Source organism: Argiope bruennichi, chromosome 6 (assembly GCF_947563725.1).
Source record: "Argiope bruennichi chromosome 6, qqArgBrue1.1, whole genome shotgun sequence".
In the NCBI taxonomy this organism is placed as follows: Eukaryota; Metazoa; Arthropoda; class Arachnida; order Araneae; family Araneidae; genus Argiope; species Argiope bruennichi.
In genome coordinates this window covers 138,499,276-138,519,683 of record NC_079156.1, presented here as the reverse complement: position 1 = coordinate 138,519,683, position 20,408 = coordinate 138,499,276, and the positions used below count along the sequence as shown (strand labels likewise).

The following is a 20,408-nucleotide window of genomic DNA, read 5'->3' as shown; positions in this document are numbered from 1 at the left end:
AAGTATAATTAAATAATACATTTTCATTGCGTCATTATTTTCTTAGAAATCCATGACTCACAAACCTATGATGCTATCCTTTATAAGTCTTAAAATATTTTTTTGTATCATCACCACGATAGTCTTTTTGCAAGATTTAAAAAAAACTCGATGACAATCTCTTCGAAATGCTGTATTGCGAAAGTTAGAAATAAATAGTGCAAGTTTTCTTATCTAAACTAAACATGCCATTTTGAGAAAAAGGGCAAGTCCAAAACTCTTCCAAAGTACAGATTATTATGAAATTTTAATAAGACCAAACCATGGTGGTTATATGCTCATAGCAAAACTTCCAAAACTGCGTGCCCTTCTACTAATTGCCTTATGGATAAAAATATTGCCAATCTTCAATATTTTACTTCATAGATTTAGCAAAATTCATTATTTTTTTATGTAATGTTAATTGAAAAGATATAATCTTGACTAATAATACTTTAGTCATCTATACTATGAAAAATACGCAAAAACTAAAATTCCCACAGCAACAAATAAAATAAAAATTGTTGATATTTTCTAAAAGACAGAAGGGAAGATAAAATCTCTATATTTAGTGCCGGTGTTTATGTGATATATAGTAAAAAACACACCTTCAATTATCATATAAATTCTTTTAGCTGTTTCAATATTTATAATATCTTGTAAATTGCTTAATAGAGAATTAGCAGGGAAAACATTCCCTTTCTTTTCCAATTAAAGATACAGTTGAATTGAGGTTATTGAAGACACTTAAAACTATCAGTATTAATGTCTGAGAAGTAGTATAAAGAGAAATAGATTGCCATATATAAAGTCCTTCACTTTCATTTATTGCCAGTTAGTTTTGTCGACTCATTGATTCTCCGAGGTTAATAATTGCTTAAAATTTCAACTAAATATTTTTTGTAATTTAGTCAATAACTCGCACTATTTTAGAAGCCTTAAGCTGTTCTGTTTATTGTGCTACGGCTTTTCCTGATTTTCTATCTATATCTTTGTACATTTAATTACATCACGAGAAAGAGTAACAGCGTTTAATAACCAACGCACTTTCAAAATTTTTCTGAAGTTAATCTATATTTTTCTGTAGATTCTAAAGTTAAATCTTTATTTATAAATCGAACCAAATTTCAAAAATTTTATTAAAAACGTAGCTTATAATGAAAGTTACTCAACATGGAAAATTATGTTGAATCTTCATATCTCAATCTTTAGCAGTAAAAAAAATGAAATAGATGTGAGAATGAAATAATTAAAGTAACAAAGAAAATCTATTTGAGTTTCATGTATAGTGAAATATATTGTTCAAAACATGCTTAAAATATATATTTTTTTAATTTATTAAAACTAGAAAATATGACCCGGCAGAAAAATTGATAATATTGAAAAAAAAATACATTTTTTTTTTATTTCAGGATAATGTAAAAATACTTTTTTTAATGCAATATTTTTAGTAGCGGAAAAAATTAAAATTTCGCTTGAGGTATAATCTATTCAATTTCTGATTAAAACTTCAAAAAAATATATATATATACTTCTTGTGCTGTACTATTCATTCATTATTTTTTCTTTTTTTTTGGGGGGGGGGAGGACTTTTGTAGCAATCAATGTTACTCTAGTACTTACCAAAGGTTAATCTAGCAAATTTAAAACTGGCTGATGTAATCAAATGAATACAATTAATAAAATGAAAAAATATCTAGTCTCCGAAGGCGACTAGCTTTTAATATAATGAGAGCAATGCAAAACTGGAAATAATTATTTGCAATTATCGTTTGAGATATTTCTCTCTTTTTAAAATATGAAAAAAAAAGAGCGGGCATTATTTTCGCGTCCTCTCTTTAATGACTTAAAAGGGAAATATCTCTGTCCTCCCTCAAACACAGAGAGATGTGTCTAACAAGATAGGGCCTCATTTATCCTTTGTAAACTAAATGAAATAGGCACCTTGAAACACATAAATCTAACCAACGGGAGTGATTCCTCGAAACCTTTATCTCAAACTCTCTAATAAAAATGTTATCCCCCCCACACACACATATTAAATTATAACCATTATGGACAAGGCCATGAATGCCACAAACGTTCTGAATTTCATTTTCAGGACGGAAAACAAGAAATTGTTATGCTCCATGGCTTTAACAGCGGTCTTTTATATCAGTTACATGATTCTGGCTGGCAATAGTTACGAAATATCGATCTTTGGCTTGACCCGGGCATTTTTACTGAAGCAGTTCATTTCGAAACAATTCAGTTGAAACTTCAGCGTGTTCTCCCTTCAGAAGCGAACACTCATTTGACAAAGCACAGGTACTTGCAGATGTGAGAGCGTCGGCATCGCTTTTGAAGGTCGCTGGTTCAAGTCGCAGAAGAACTTCAGTCCATCTGCGTCTCATAAATGTTAAATGCCATCCCGGGTGCTGCACGAAAGATGGGATGACGAAGTGTCTTCTTACGCTTCATCTCATCCACTGGTGATAAATAGAAGTGAGAGTAAAGGAAGTCTACAAAATTCCAAATAAATTCCAAAGGTTAAAATAATGCTGAAGTCAATTTTAAGTTTCTATATAGATGTTTTTGTTTTATTTATTTGTTTGCATCAGCTGTTATGAAATGCGGCAACTGACGGAAATCGATATTCAGAGAAGCTTTAAAAAAGGATAGCAGAGAAATTTAATTTTATGAAACCCAGGGGCACAAGTGATGTGTCGATTTTCAAAGGGATTTAAAACAGGTAAATTTGGCTGAAATATCATCTTTATTTCTAATTTATCAAATCGAATAGAACTATCTAGCTAATTGTGAAATAATAAAAATGAGGACTCACTTATCAGAGGAATCTCTATCAGGTATTTGGGCCATAATAGCTGTTAAACTTTCAGCCACTAAATCTGCGACTCTGTTTACAAATTCTCGGCAATCTGAAATTTAAAAAAAAAAAAGTCTTAACACTTTCTGAAAAGCCGTTACGAGTTGAATTCATTATAACATTTTGAAGGAAAATGTGTCGCAATAAAAGAAATAAAAATAAATTTTATTAAGTCGCTAATATAAAAAAAAAAATGAGTATCAGAAACAATAAACTGGCTTGCATAAATTTCAATCAACTTCGCAGCTTGTTAACTCTTTTGATGGTATTGTTCAACAGAAATTTTCGGATGAATCGTTTTCAGTCATTACATTTTATTCCTCCAAGAGGCTACTTGCGTTATGTTATAGATTTAGCGCCGATACTTATTCGAATCTTGTGAAGCTGCAAAGAATAGAACTTGAAAAATTTAAGAAACAATATAAATAAGAATAAGAATAAATCGCTTTAGAAAAATTAAGATTAGAAATTGAATTTAAAGAACAGGAATGTATTTTAGTAAATTTCTAATTTTAAGAGAAAATGTGAATGAGAGAATGAATAATATGAATAAATCGCTTTAGAGCTGAATGTGTAGAATAGGAGAAGGTTATTATGTATTTTATGTATTTTACTTGCAAATTCAATAATATTATCCAAGTTATAGCTTTAAAAGAAAGAAAAAGGCAATTCATTTTGTATTTTGACTCTTTCGATTTTAACTTTCATCAAGCTATATGAGATTTAAACTTTCCTCTCGTACATAAGATCTATTTTCATACAATGTATCTCGCCGTACAATACTTAAAAATAAATTTAAAAAATGGCATGATAATCAGAAAAGTATTCTGAAACGACTTTCTGCATGAATGGGATCAAATTTCCTGAGCTTCAATCTTAGATACTAAATAATGAGAGCCTCACTCCAGCTGATATTCAAGCAACGAAATTTTAACAACAACGAAAAAAATAACCCGTTGGTGAAAGGAAGCACAGAAACTATTAAGAAATAGCATACGAAAAAAAAAAAAAAAAAAAAAAAAACATGAAACCGGAAAATTTCACAGCTTTGCTTCAAGCCTGGACAGAAGGATCTTGTACCATCTGTTCGCTTCAGTTATGCATACCAACATATGGACAAGTGAATTCTTTAAAAAAAATATTGTAGATATTAAGAATAATTAAAAAGCTTGTTTTGCATTGTGATTGAAGAAATGGAAAGACTTCTAACCTTAGAAAAAATTATGGATTTTGTTCTCCTCGAATCACTGCAAATTCTGATAATGAATTTTTTATTTCCCTTGAAAAGGACAAGTTTTCGTTTGTGTTTTAATTAAAGTTTTATGAAAGGTAAATTTCCTTCCCTCTTAATATCTTAATATTAACAGCGTAATGAAGCCTATACTTACTTTATATATATATATATATATATATATATATATATATATATATATATATATATATATATATATATATATATATAAGTTGAAAGTGATTTTTTTAAAAAATAATTTGTGAATATTTTGTACAGATCTCATAAATTTGAATTGAAGTCAGACGACGAAGCGACATTTATAAATAAGATTATTTTATCCTCATGAAAAAGGCGAATTTTTTAACTAATTATTTATTATTCATTTACAATAATCTAATTTAAGTGACAGCGACCGGGTAGTTTTCATTAAAGTCCCACTTTGAAAATGTTATAAAAAAACGAACGAAAAGAAAAGAAAAAAATGCTCAAAACGACTGTTCAAAATTTGAACTAAATACTTTAATAAGGGGGAAATGGTATGACATAAGAAAGAGTTCCAAAATGTATAAATAAATGGCGTGTACGCGACATAACGAAAGTGGATTCCGCAACGAATGACATTTTGAATCGAAATACGACGTCCTGCTATCAGTTGCACATTCAATCAAGTGTGCTGTTCAACGTGCATCATTGTTCTGTTTCATTATTATTATTATTTAAAAATGACCTTCAAGTCATTCAACAGTTGTAGCACTGTTAATGGAAAGCCCATCCAACGTCATACAACATTGGATGGGAGAAGTCGGTGTTAAACTATCTCTATGCCGCATGAAAAGCACACAATGATTAGGTTTTTAACTGTCCTTAGGCCAAAAACCGCATAAAAAGTAAGAGTGAAAACGGCCGTTAATTATCACCAGACATCCCGTTGAGGACCGTGATGACGCATACCTGATCACAGGAGTCTCCTTCAGGCCCCGCGATCTCGTATATGTGATCAGCGTTTCCCACTCCAGGAGCCTACGATCGCGTATATGTGATTTCAAATTTTATTTAAATTTTTAAATGGCACTAGATGGCGGTTGAAGTCCGTTATAATTTCTAGTAATGGTTCACAGAACATTGACCTTCAATATGCTCATTCGTTTCCGAGATTTTTTTATTATTATTATTATTTATTTATTTATTTATTTGATCCGGATATTTCTAAATGGATGAATGAATCAAATAGTTCTTTAAAAGATAAAAAACGGAAGTTATCTTATTGTAAATGCAAAACTTTCAACGTAGGGCCTTGTCCCGAAATATGTTTTGAAATGTATCATAAATTTCAAACATTTCAGATATAATTAAGTAATTTTTTTACATTCATTTTTCTAATATTTCCCATGTTTTGAATATTAGTAAGCAAATGTATGTCATTTTCTAAAAGTATACATTATACATAACTTTATTTATTAAAATGTTACTCTAATCAAAATGTTTCTTTATTTTATTTCATTGACTTTATATTTCGCAATTATTTTTTTAAATATAGCGACAATTTTATTACAGTATATTCAGATATTATCAATCATAATAAACTATAAATTTCAGCGTAATTATTTGCAGTAATCATTTTATATGAATTTTTAATTAAAATTAGGCTTAGCAGGAAGAATGGTCCGGGCCTGTGGGTGCGTACACTCTCGAAGCGCGCGAGCCTGGGCACAACCCCCGATAGACAAGGCCGGAACACTTACGTCACAGAAAGTAATGACGTCGTCCCGAGAAGTTACACGAGTGGATGTGAATTGGGGGACCGAGGGAGGAATTTCACCCTCATCAAGCTTACTAATAAGAAACGAACTCTTCGCTTCCCACGCCATGTTTTAGCTGGTGGCCCTTCTGTGTTTGAGTAAAGAGGAAGCGCAAGAAAATGCGCTCATGTGCAAGAAAAATCATTTGGATTATTAAAAATAAGGAATAGAAATGCCTTTGATTGCTGTTGTAAAACTGTATTCCAAACAGTAATGGAAATTACAGGAATGGCCCAAGAGTAAGTGTTTTTGCCTTTCCTAAAAAGGAAGAGCTTAAAAAGAAATGGTTAAGTGTGCCATATATCGTGAAGGATTTTATCCGACGCAGCATAGTTAGGGTAAGCTCATTTAATTATTTTAAAGTAACGCCTAATGTTTCTAAATGAAAAATCACTTATTCTCACCTTAGAAATTTAACAGCTCAGTAATATCCATTATTCGTGATTTTAATCAGGTGCATTATGAAAAGAATTATTTCATAAAATGCTGTAATGTTGGCAGTATTATAGTCAACAATAATTATAATATTTGCCGTAATTACGTTTACATGCTTTTTACTATTATATTCATAATTACATTTACATAGTCAAATTTTATTATATAACATAACGATAAAAACCTGAGTAAACAAAATAAAAACTTGCCGTACTTATAATTATATATTGTTTTATGTTGTATATTTGCTACTGTATTTAATTAAACATTAAAGGAAGTCAATATTTACGAATAATTTCCTTTACGAAGAATTATAACTGATAAATTTAGAATGCATTAAAAACGGACGTGTGCAACAGAAAGAAGTTGTTGTCAAGAGTGCTGAAGGCGGATCAATTTCCACCACACAACATTAAAAAATATGCCAAGTAGTGAAAATTGGTTCATTTATTTGCAGCTGTTTAATTTATTTGAAAACACAAGACTAGACATTTTTTGTATACTATTTTCAAAAAATAAATAAATGAAAATAAAAAAAGGATATGAACAATCTACACTATTTAAAGGTGGCTATAATAGCTGGAGCTGTCAATTGTAATTCAAAATCATGAATGTTTTATTTGTCACTTTAATTCCTTTATTGCTTGGAAAGATTTACTAACTAAATTAAAATTATGTTTTGCTGTTGATGAAAACCAAACAAGTAAATATAAATAAAAAAATGGAATGACTTAAATTACTGCCTTAAAGAATTGTTTTTATGATTCTATATTTATCATGTAATAACCTTTCATTTCGTCGAAACCATGAAAATAATAGGAACTCCTAATAATGGAAATTTTTGCATGTTTAATCGAATGATTTAGTAAATACGATTTTGTGCTAATAAATCATATAAACAAAATAAAAAAAATTCGAAAATTAGAATTGGGCATCATTTAGCACTGCGATCAAATGAACAAAATATAACAAAAATCCTTAGCAAAATGGAAGTCTATTCAAAATCATCCACCTACAGCAGTATCCAAATGGATTATAATCTTGATTTTTCCCATTAAGAACAAACGCATTTCAGCCATTATTAGGTATGAAAATATTGAAGAGAAAAGATTAAATATAAATGAGTCGTTTATAGGGTTTATTAAAGTAATCAGTGTGACTGGAGAAGGACTAGCCAAACGTCTCTTGAAAAGATTAAGTGACCTGGATTTAAATATTATGAATTGTAGAGGATAGGCGTAAGGCAAAGATATCAACATGAAAGGGAAGTACAAAGTTTTGCAATTTAGAATAGTTGCTCTAAATCCACATGCAATTTATATGTCTTGTACATCATACTTTTTTAATTTATTAATTTGTGATACTATTTCCAGCAGTATATACTGTAATTTTTTTTTCTTTTTGGATATTGCAACTTCTATATGCTTTTTTATACCCTTCGGGAAGTCAGAATAGATTTAGTTAAAACAATGTATACACAGTTTGAAAAAATTTGTCCTAGAAGAATTTATTGAAGCAAATAGAGATAGTACAGCGGTATCCGAAGTTAAAATATTGGATTCAATAAAAGAAATGCCATTTATTTTATACTTAATAATATAGCTTTCAATATTGCCCAAAATTAACACCTGCAATGAACTATTTCAAATAAAAACAGTTGTTTTTTATTCGGCTTTTAAATTGATCAGTAAAATTAAAACTGAAGTTCAAAATTTAAGTACAAAATTCAACACATTTTTAGACGAAGCAAAAGTGATAGAATGCAATTTGAATATTTAAGAAAATTTTCTTAAAACACGAATTCGAAAAAGAAAAAGATTATATTCAGAAATAAAAGATGACGTTAAAGAATTTGGGTATTAAAACTATCACAGTAATTGATACTGCCATTATACAGATATAAGATAGATTTAAAAATATGTCAACTTAATCACTGATATAAAAACTTTCAAATTAAATTCAGCAAATTAAAAGTACGGAAGAATTGTGGTTGGTCAAGGTGTGAAGAAGCTTACAAGCATTTGCTGTACAAATCATCGAAACAAAATTGTGATTTTTCTGAAGTAATTAAAAGCAAAAGCAAAAACATTTAACAGATATACACGCAATAGTATTACATATTATGTTTGTAATTTTTTTTTTTTTTTACTTTACAATATACTTGGGGCTCCAAATGGTTTCTTGCACCCAATCTCCTTTATAGAGAAGGCCGGCTCTGATTATAATTCAGAACTTATGCACCATATATGAAGAAGAATTTTTGAAATTTTCTAATCAAAAATATTTCGCAGCAGATATAATTTTTAATGATGTAGTGAATGAAGAACAAGTACATGATTATGACAAGGGCATTTCAGGACATAAACTAGAAAATGTTTATAGATTGGTAATCTGGTCTGCAGTCAATGCATTATTGAATAATTACATGATAGTTTGAAAAGCTCTTCTAAAACCGGAAAGGAAAGAAAATTTAATAAATTTAATAAAGATATTTCTAACAAAGTAATGATGAAATATATAGTTAAAAATAAAAAAGCTCTTCTAATGTTTGAAAGATTTATTGGATATTTTTTGAAGTGTCAATAGAATAGAATACTGTTTCCTGAAATATTGTTTTTATTGCTTTCTTGGAGTTGACACCACGGCAAATATTCATAAAACCATTTTTGTATGGAATTGTTTTGAAATTAATCAACAATTTTTTTCATTCAATTTTTGCTAAATAAATAGTTTTAAATCTAGGGGAAATACACCTACTGGGAAACCTGCCTGCACATAATGCAAAAAAGGTAAGGCATACCAAGCGCCGTACCAACAGGGTGATGTGGAAAGCGGCTGCATTTTTATTATTAATGAATTCTACAATATATGTGTGTTGAATTGCATGATATGGAAGTATTTAAATTGATATTAACAAGTGAAAAGTACCTGACTCTCTAGCGCGCAGAGACTTAACGTTAAGGGAATGAAGTGTACCGTCTCGTTGTGACGTCACGGAAGACCGCAGAGGCCTTGTCTATCGGGGGTTGTATCCTGGGGGAATGCTTCTTTCTCCTTTCGCCGATCCTGAAGGGGTTATGCAAGACATGTTAACTTTGCTGTCTACTGTTTTTCACCAGAAGTTGAAACCGATAAAAAGCATGTTCCTCAACAGACCAGAGTGTTTCAGGGGTCTCTTTGTGCATATGTTGCGTAATACATGCCTTCAATTCAACTAAATTTTCAATTGGGCAATGGAGACAACATCTTAAAGATTACCCCAAGCCAGAATGCAGAAAAATTGAGGTTTCATTATTTGGAAGGTATGGAAGAATGACGATTGGTAATTCTATCATTTCCGAAGTACCTCTTGAGCGTGTGTATGTCATATGTAGAGGAGTGCCTTCTTGCATAAAAAGGATTCTATCCAGACATAAATGCTGTTGAAGTTTTAGAATGACCTGTTGCGCAAAAATCTATCACAGCGTTTACCATGGACGGTACTGGTAATAGGACCCGCTCTATCCATTTCTTCGAAAAAATAACCCTATAATAAACGTCAATCCTCACCGCACAGTTATTGAATGAAGTGGTGCATATGCGAATGCATTCTGTGATTTTTTTAGTGACAAAATCATGGGGATAAAAATGGACTTCGAAAATCCAAAAATGTTTCACGGACTTCCATGCGAGCAAGAAATTTCACAGCAAAAGTGTAGTCGGTCATCGAGAAGCAACTTCTGAACATGGGTAATTTTGTATAGACAGCAATGCAGGATATTGCGTAAAACTTTATGGACCCTGCTCACAGGCATGTCTAAAGATCGGCCAATTATCCGCGCACTGAACGCTTACACGCCACTCCTCATCCTTTCCTGTAATGCTGTGGTCGTCACATCTGCTACTGACGTCGAAGCAATAGATATTTACTGTCTGCCCGATTTCACTTCAAAAAAATCTGTCTTCGAATTATTTCATCAGTTTCTTCAGACCCTTGACAGACATCGGACTACAGTTTTTTTTTTATGTCCTTTAATAATCAGAATTTCTTTGAAGTGCTAGCGCACAATCGCCGTTTTGTGAAAGAGTTTCACAAGCAGAGCGCGATCCTTCATTAAGAAACTCATGGCAAGCTGCTAAGAGGTACTCCTCATATTGCTAAGAGGCAATATGAAGAGTGTGTGTACTCCGCGTTTTTATAACGAATGCAATGAATGTGTCGTACCATGCAGCTTTTAATTCGCATGGTATGCTGTTTACAGAATCATCTATTGATACACTTTGAAACTTTTTCTTATTTCCTAACATTTCCACCATCTTCAGTTCAAATTTGAAATCATTCTGACAATCTTTCTATTTTTACAATATTTTGAAAGTGGGATTTAATTAAAATCCCCCTTCACATATGGGATATGGGATAGTTCAAGTAACTGCCGAAGTAGTCGGTGGTTACGATGCCGAACATTATATCCCGGTTTTAGATAGTTACCTTTTTGAGCAATCACTATAAATCACTGAGTAAGATACAACTAGATGAATCTAGGTGATAGTTTAGGGTACCACCACAATTTGGCACTTGTTCCTCAAATGGGATTGTCATTTTTTCCGTTGTTTTGCCTCCTTTATGATAAATATGCAGTTTGCATTTCACTAAATATAATTGTAAATTGTGATGTTAAGCATTTTAATGAATAATTGTTGTTTAAAATATAAAATAATGGCTGTTACTAAAAGTTGTTTTCCTTCGATTTGAATAATAACATGTTATCTAAAAGGTAATAAATATTATATATATATATATATCTGTATTAGTGAGAGGTGTAAGAAATTTTCTTTGTAGTGACTTACATAGAATATTTCACACTCCTGATTTCTTTTACTAAGAATTATATTAAATTTAAGATGCAGAACAGAAATTAACGTTTAGTATTCATTCCTCAATCGTCGAATGTCCATAAGAATAGCTTGGGAAAGATTTCTCCTCTTTCGATGAAGGCTGTCACAGCTTACGCTTTTAAATTGCCTTTACATGAGTGGCCTGAAACGGGAGTGATGCCACACATTTGTTAGAGATGCTGATGCTCTCTAAGTGTTTTCCGGTTGGCTTGCTGAAGATTTATTTCAAGATGGGGTTATTTCATCTGCGCATGCAATGAATGTTGTTGCCCCAGCTTATCCAATCTTACTGTTGTGCGTTTTAAAATTCACCGTTAGTCAGAAGAGCTTCTAAGTTGTTTGAAACATCCCTTAAATCACATTTTAGATTTGCGAAATCACTATATTAATGATGAATATAAAGCGGTAAACTCTCTTACAACGCGAAATTCTGATAACGGGGTCTCCAAACAATGAATTCACAACAGAAGAAAAATTTATGAAGGAAGACCTTCGTCATGACATTGACATAATTTACAACTTTTGAAAATTCTTTTTGTATCAGGAATCTTTAACCTTGTTATTGGAACGTAGAATGAATGCAACACATTTCAGTGAACCGTATCGACTCAAAATCAATAATAGCTATAAGGAAAAATTACTTTGAATATTTTTGGATATCTATAAGCGATACTCACCTTTAAATATGTTTTCAGTGATAGGCTTAAACCTGTCGTGATAGACGGCATCTAATGAGTACCTGTCGCACTCCTTGGTGCTGGCGTAGATGTGCTTCTTGGCTTCCACGGCACAGACGAAGATAACACACAGCCCCAAGAATAGCATCTGATGACCAAACGCATTTCGTATTTGGTTACGAACTGAAAATCATTTAAAAGTAAATGTTAAAATTCGCTTGAGAAAGGATTTTCAAATGTGTTTTTCAGACATCGGCAGTCTAAACACAGAATTTGGAACTCGAGTTCGAATTTTTCTGAAGATAAAAATATTTTTTTCCATACTTCCTATGCGAGAAAGTAAAAAAGATAAAATAGCATCAATATCATTAAAAAAACATAAAGCTTTATGATATAATCGTATGTAACTTAAATTTTTATTTTTAATCCATGGCAAAAAATTTTTTTCTTCCGTGTGTGTGTGTGCATTTAATGGGCAAAAAAGAAAAAAAAAAAAAAAAAAATTAAGGGACAGGGAAAAACTTTTTTTTTCTCATACAGAAATAAGTAACAAAAAACAGTATCTGTTTCAGAATAATCCTATTTTCACCATTCCGGTAATTCCTGATTAAAGCTTCTTTTAGCCTGAAACGCTTCTGAAGTTGCAGAAAAGCAGATTTTCTTCCCACCGGCTCAGGAAAAGGAGATGAAGGTTCATTGATAATGAATGAATCTGTTAAATGTGACTCAAAATCTCCTGCAGTGCGAAAATAATTCATTTAATCCTAATCATGGCACAAAAATTGCGACCAAAAACATCGGGTAGATTTACAGAAATATATCCTAAAATACGACAGAGCGAGTCCTTCGAGTAAGAGCGGGGGGTCCTTCACTTACTCTCGAAACGTCCACTTCGGCTGCACACCCTGAGTGAGAACTCGTTTCAAAAGCATTCGACGAAGTTGGACGAAAACTTGCCGATGGAAAGAGAATTGTCCTACTTCGTAAATGAATTTGTCCAGCTGGTTCATTTACAAAGATAAACTAAGCGTTCGCGAAGTGAAATGGGCGAGCAAACAAAGAATCGACTGAGCGACAACTTCTGACAAGGTGCGCCGTCACCGTATATTAAATGACCAGCCGCCTTTGATTACTAACAGATGCATCAGGATTGCAGGTAGCTAAAAATTATAATGAAATGTTTTTTACAACTTGGTCTTAACAAATATACAACAAACAAAATATTTTTCAATTTCAAATTTTGATCGAACTATAACTCAGAAGCCTTGTGTTATCCGGTTTATTGTGCTGTGTATCTTCCTACTTTTCCATCTATACCTGTTGTACATCCAATTATGTCACAAGAAAAGGCAGCAAAGAGTGTGCGCACTTAAAAAATTGTCAATATAGCTTGGTTCTGAGGTTAAATCTTGATTGTAAGCAGAACAAAATTTCAAAATTTTTATTAAAAACATGGTTTATACATGCTTTTAATAAAGTATTAAGCTATTCGACGGAAAAATAAACTGAATCTATGTATCTTAATCTTTAGCAACATAAAGGAAGAAAGTATATGTAAGGAACTGTTTGTGTTTCATTCAACAGTGAAATATATTGTAAAATATGCTTAAAATATTTGTAAAACTAAATTAAAAACATTATACGGCAAAAAAAAAAAATCTTTGGAAAAGTAATTTTTTACATTTTAAGATGATATAAAATATCTTTGCACTATAAGATTTCGGAAGTTATGGTGAAGAAAACATCAAAATTTCGGTTTATATTTTCTTAATTAAAATTTCAAAAAGTTTCACTTCAAGTTGCAAGTTTCTATCTTCCAAAGAATATACATGGCAAGTTTTGTAGCTCCAGATCAAACAGCCGGCACCGTGAACCATTAACACATATTCATATTTTTTATGAATAGAAATGGAGATTTAAATATTCGGGAAATGGCTTTTTTTAGCTTTATAATAAGAATGCTGTAATGCTGCACGCATTCAACAAATATGCTCTTCGGTACCATCACATACAGTTATGTTGATATTAAATGGCTCCACAAAAGAGGAGAAAATATGTGAAACTTTTATTTGCCCACCTGTTCACTCAATAATATTAGCATATAACATCCAAAGACGTTAATTTGATTAATAGGCAAAATAATTTTGATAAGTATAAAAGAATATTTAATATGTTTCTAAAGAAAAACTATTTTGATTATCTAGAAAATTCGCATTTGCAACAAAAACCATTCAGGGAAGAAAATAACACGATTTGGAATATCCTGATTTGTAAAAAGGAAGAAAATTGAAAGTAATGTTTTTTCTTCGTTTTCAGAAAAGCTCTCCAATATGTAGGAGAAGCAATTATAACCGTTCGATTAAAATAACAGAAGGACTTTATTTTTATTCATTTCTTAAACAAATTCGAAAGAAAAAAAAAGAGACTGAATTGTTTAAAATCTTAATATATATAAATTACGTGTCACGTTGTTTGTCCGCGATGGACTCCTAAACTACTTAACCGATTTTAATCAAATTTGCACACTGTGTGCAGTTTGATCTAACTTAAAAGATAGGATAGCCCTTTTTTTGAATTTTTAATTAGAATTTTAATTATTAATTAAAAACTAACTTTCCCGCCAAAAAAATCTTGAAATCGCCAAATGAGTACGACTTCAATTTTTTTCCCCAACAGTCATGAGGCTAGGCTTAAGATTTTTCGGCTGATTATTTGAAACGATTCTATTTATTTTCTTAATGTTTGATGCATTTAAAATGAAACATTGTTAATGAATCGATCTTTCAGATTCATTCTGAAGTACTTTTGAATTAAAATAAAACAGAATAAAGGAAATTAAAAATTTCTAATCTGCATAGCGTTACCCCAACTGGCGTAGAAAAAATTACGCATTTCCGTTCTGTAACTGGCGTTGAAAATTCACGCATGCGCATTGTATTATCATTGTTTACATTTCAACGGAAGCGGACTCGATTTAAATTATTTTTAGGTTCGTTGCATGTTTTTGTAATTAAATTGTATTTAAGTTAGTTATATATTTTTTGTATACGCTTATAGTTTTAAGTACATCGTTTTTTAAGTAGTTTTTTTTAACCTGTTTTCAACCGATTATTTTAAAAGATTCGTTTTATTTTCTTAATGTTTGATGCATTTAAAATTAAACATTGTTAATGAATCGTTCTGGTCATGATGAATCTGAGAATATTTTGTTGACAAATTCTTGAAATATTACATAAATTAGGAAAGATATTCTTTAGTGCCCATAAAGTTTAAACGCTCAGTGACTCTTTTCAGTAATCATATTACAAAAAAATACTTTGTTTCAGTAAAAAATATTATTATATTAATTGCCGATCAATCCTTTCCACTTTAATTTATAGTATAAATTCTACGGGAACTAACAGAAAATGAGAGAGATACATATTACGTTGTGACTGAAGGCGTTTATAATATTATGAGTGAATTATATATCAAAATTTGAAGTTTTAAAATATTTTGATGAAGAAGTTATTAAAGTAGAAATTGCATAAAATATTTAATTATTAAAATTTTAACGAACATTAAGATGGGCGAACCGGCTGGTCGCCAAAGGCGGCTAGTCTTAATATATATAAATTACGTGTCACGTTGTTTGTCCGCGATGGACTCCTAAACTACTTAACCGATTTTAATCAAATTTGCACACCGTGTGCAGTTTGATCTAACTTAAAAGATAGGATAGTCCTTTTTTTGAATTTTTAATTAGTATTTTAATTATTGATTAAAAACTAACTTTCCCGCCAAAAAAAATCTTTTCATTTTTTCCCATCGCCAAATGATACGGCTTCAGTTTTTTTCCCCAACGGTCATGAGGCTAGGCTTAAGATTTTTCGGCTGATTATTTGAAACGATTCAATTTATTTTCTTAATGTTTGATGCATTTAAAATTAAACATTGTTAATGAATCGATCTTTCAAATTCATTCTTAAGTACTTTTGAATTAAAATAAAACAGAATAAAGGAAATTAAAAATTTCTAATCTGCATAGCGTTACCCCAACTGGCGTAGAAAAACTCACGCATTTGCGTTACGTTTCGAATCCGAATGTTCGAATTATTTATGATTCTATCCGAAAACGTTTCTAAGGAATAAGATATCATTTTCCACAATTATTTTTTAATGCATACAATAAATTTGATACGTTGCAAAGGATAAAGTATCACGATCTTATGTTTTAATTTTGTATTTCTGTGCACGGTGGCAATTCTCAGAAATAAGATATTTTATTTGAAAATGATTAATTACAAACGTTTTAACGGATCACTGATTAATATAACATACTAAAATTCTGCTTTTTTTAATTATAAAGAAGTTTGGAAAAATACTTGGAGGTGCACACGGATAATTATTACTTTTCGTTTTGAATGAATTCCGATTCTTTATCTGACTGTTTACTAAGAAAAATGTTGCACGGCAATAACATTTGTTACCTTCATTGAATTTTCAATTAAATGATTTTATTTCTTTTGTTAAGGATATCGTAAAAAAGGTAAGTGAACGAGCCAATAATAAGTTCCTCTAATCGGATAATAAAAAAATATTAACTCATTTGTATGCTAAATGAAATTTAATCTTTTTTATATAAATTATTGAAGATATGATAATAAAAAATGGTTACAATAATCGTTTCAGTTTTTCATTTCTTTACTAACAAATTGCATGTACGTATCAAGTTATGTCAGCTATCATTAACTTCAGCTACAATGCTTATCATTATTAAATAAATGCTTCTGAAACTGATTTCATTTTGTAAATGAATTTTGAATTATTACAACAGACAAATGTATCAATGACGGAATAAATCTCATGGCAACTTCATGTGTGGAATATATAACTTTATTTTTTTAAATCTTTCCTTTAAGCTGAGGAAGCCAGAATCTGTATCACTGAAGTTAGAGGATTTATTATACGTCATAAAGGATTTATACTAAGAAGGAACAAATTATTTGTTCATTATTTGACAGTCACAATTATCTGTTAGCTAAAAGCGATTCTAACAGATGGCGGTATCTGTTGAATGGATTGAGTAAGTATTCTAACAGATGGCGCTGTGTTAAAAGTACCAACGTTTCACATAAGCTACAATTTAATGGCATAACCACCACGTGTTGCTGAGGCTAAAGTATAAGATAAATTTATTTCGTAGTAAACGCAATACAATGAAATTCAATTGTTCTTACTTTTTCAATTTTTGGTATTAGTATAGCCGACCACGTGTTATTTAGACTGAAGTATAAATTGAATTCATATTATAATAAAAGTAATACAGTGGAATTCTTCTTGCTTTTTAATTATTAGTGTTTCATTGTTCAACAATCTTTAATTAAAATATATACATGTAAGTATTATCACATAGTTATATTATTATATATTTGCTATCCATCAAATCACACTGTATGATATATGTATTTTGATGGTTATGAGTTACTTAAGGCTTCAGGATCAAAAATTAATCTTAATATATATAAATTAAGTGTCACGTTGTTTGTCCGCGATGGACTCCTAAACTACTTAACCGATTTTAATCAAATTTGCACACCGTGTGCAGTTTGATCTAACTTAAAAGATAGGATAGCTTACATCTCATATACTTATAAACAAAGCTCAATATGTGTGTGTGTGTGTGTTGGCGCTCTACAGGCCAGGTCATTTGACCTATAGCTACCAAATTTAGTACATGTATACCTTAGAGTTCGGGAATTTTTCCCTTTTTTGAATTTTTAATTAGAATTTTAATTATTAATTAAAAACTAACTTTCCCACCAAAAGAAATCTTCCATTTTTCCTCACCGCCAAATGAGTAAGGCTTCAGTTTTCTTTTCCCAACAGTAATGAGGCTAGGGTTAACATTTTTCGGCCGATTATTTCAAACGATTCTGTTTATTTTTTTAATGTTTTATGCATTTAAAATTTAACATTGTTAATTAATCAATCTTTCAGATTCATTCTGAAGTACTTTTGAATTAAAATAACACAGAATAAAGGAAATTAAAAATGTCTAATCTGCATAGCGTTACCCCAAAAATTCACGCATTTGCGTTACCGTAACTGGCGTTGAAAATTCACGCGTGCGCATTGTGTTCTGATTGTTGAAAATATTATCAACGGATGATTCTTGATTTAAATTATTTTTAGGTTAGGTGCATGCTTTTGTAATTAAATTGTATTTATGTTAGTTGTATATTTTTTATATCTTCTTATAGTTTTAAGTACATCGTTTTTTAAGTAGTTTTTTTTAAACCTATTTTCGACCAATTATTTTAAACGATTCTATTTATTTTCTTAGTGTTTGATGCATTTAAAATTAAACATTGTTAGTTAATCGATCTGTTCATGATGAATCTGAGAAAATTTTGTTGAGAAATTCTTGAGATATTACATAAATTAAGAAAGATATTCTTTAGTTCCCATAAAGTTTAAACTCTCAGTGACTCTGTTATCAGTAATCATATTATAAAAAAAATTCTTTGTTTCAGTAAAAAATATTATTATATTAATTCTTTCCACTTTATTTTAAAGTATAAATTCTACGGGAGGTAACAGAAAATGAGAGAAATACATATTACGTTATGACTGAAGGCTTTTATAATATTATGAGTGAATTATATGACTATCAAAATTTGAAGTTTTAAAATATTTTGATGAAGAATCTATTAAAGTAGGAATTGCGTAAAATATATAATTATTAAAATTTAAACGAACATTAAGATTGGCGAACCAGCTGGTCGCCAAAGGCGGCTAGTAATTATATAAAACATTAGAGATCTAAGTTACATGAAATGTTTTACATAAGAATATTTTAATATATATAGTCTATCTGTAAGTTTCATCATGCTTAGTGTAATATGCATTAACAAAAATCGCGCAAACTGCTCTACAGGGCAAATCATTGGATTTGGAATCATCGGATTCGGCCACTTGTAATTTCTTAGTTAATCACTAAAAAGCCATTTTTATAGAATTTTCCAATAGAAATTTTATTAAAAACTAAAATACATTTAAAAAATTTTCCCTCAATAACAGCGGGACATGAAATTCATTTTTAAAGTTTAAAAAATTTGCAGAGATATCAGTTTTATTTCCGTACAATTTTTAACTTTAATTGTAAAAATGTTGCCAAAATATATTTTATAACAATTATTCTGTTAATTACGTTTTGTATGCGTCCGTACAAAGATTATATTAATTATTTTTTTATTTTAACAAGTAATCCTTGAAATAATCAAAAGTAAAGAAAATTAATATGGAAATAGATGAAACAATTCTAACACAGAGTCCTTCGACAACGTTTCGAAGGATCAATTATTTTTTTCATTTCACTTAGATAAACACGTGTATGTACGTGGGATTTTTTTACTCAATTATCCAATAAAAAGCACGATTTATCGTTTAAATTCAGGGAATTGAAATATGAGACCTCTGTCAACTGACAATCTTTTTAACAATTCCCATCTTCTTCAATGGGAATAAAATATTTTAACTTATTCTTTAGTAGTTGTTTATTTTATTTATTTATTTTTATTCATTTATTTATTTTTTGCGAAATCACATTTTGGTCTTAATAGTTTTCAGTAAGTGAATGATTTTACTTTTTATTCCGCTATCATATCAAAAAAATAACAAACCGAAACGAAAACAAAACTTTTTTTTTTTTTTTTTGTCCATTAAAAGTTTTCTTAAATCCACATATACGCTTCCCATTTTTTTAAAAATTTTTGTTATGAATTAACAACGTTTATTAAAGATAAACTAAAAAACTTCCCCTACCTTTGTGGGTCGTCATCATGGCGCAGGGTGAAGCGAACTCTACGTGTCTTTGGACCATCGGAAGCAATGGGTGGGAAAAGATCATCAAAGCACCATCTGAATTATTGCGGTCTTTTATTTATTTATCAGTTTTGAAACACGTCACCTCAACTTATCTGCGAATTAAGGCGAGCGACACTCCACACCACATGGCATTCGAAATGTACGTTAAAAAAAAAAAATAGCAAGTTCGGCACTGTTTACTTAAGGCAACATGCACGGCAGGATTAGGATCTTTAAGCCAAGATTTTCTGATAACCCTCCTCCTATTTTTTTTCCAAATATCCAAAATCGGACTTTTTTTAAATCTATTTTAATTTTATTCCTATGCAAAAATTTCTTAAATGGCAAATATTTAGGCAAATTGAAACAATACATTTAATGGAGGGTCGCTTTCAAGATATTTTATTTTAGTATCTCAAATATAAAAAATACTTTAATTTTAAACGAACTTTAAAGAAAAGGCCCCCAAAAAAATTGCAGACATTTTAAGTAGAGTCTAAATATTCTAATGCAAAGTTTCTTAGACTTGTTAGTCAGCAATAAATGAACTACAATAATCTGCAAGTACATTTTTTTTTAAAAATGAAAAAAGTTCATGAGAATAATATCCTGAAATTGAAATGATACTTGATTTTAATTTGAATAAGTTCGAATGG

General features: G+C 30.3%; 1 protein-coding gene across 1 annotated transcript in view; it reads right to left on the bottom strand.

Moving 5' to 3' along the window:
• Positions 1-19,814, bottom strand: part of LOC129972313 (uncharacterized) — a 47,502-nt gene extending 27,688 nt beyond the window's left edge. Inside the window, exons 1-3 of the mRNA XM_056086403.1 lie at positions 19,711-19,814; positions 11,905-12,087; positions 2,843-2,936 (exon numbers count right to left, since the gene is read on the bottom strand). Coding sequence (XP_055942378.1) covers positions 2,843-2,936; positions 11,905-12,087; positions 19,711-19,795 — 362 coding nt within the window. The 5' untranslated portion in view covers positions 19,796-19,814. The remainder of the gene's footprint in view (positions 1-2,842; positions 2,937-11,904; positions 12,088-19,710) is intronic.
• Positions 19,815-20,408: the final 594 nt, after the last annotated feature.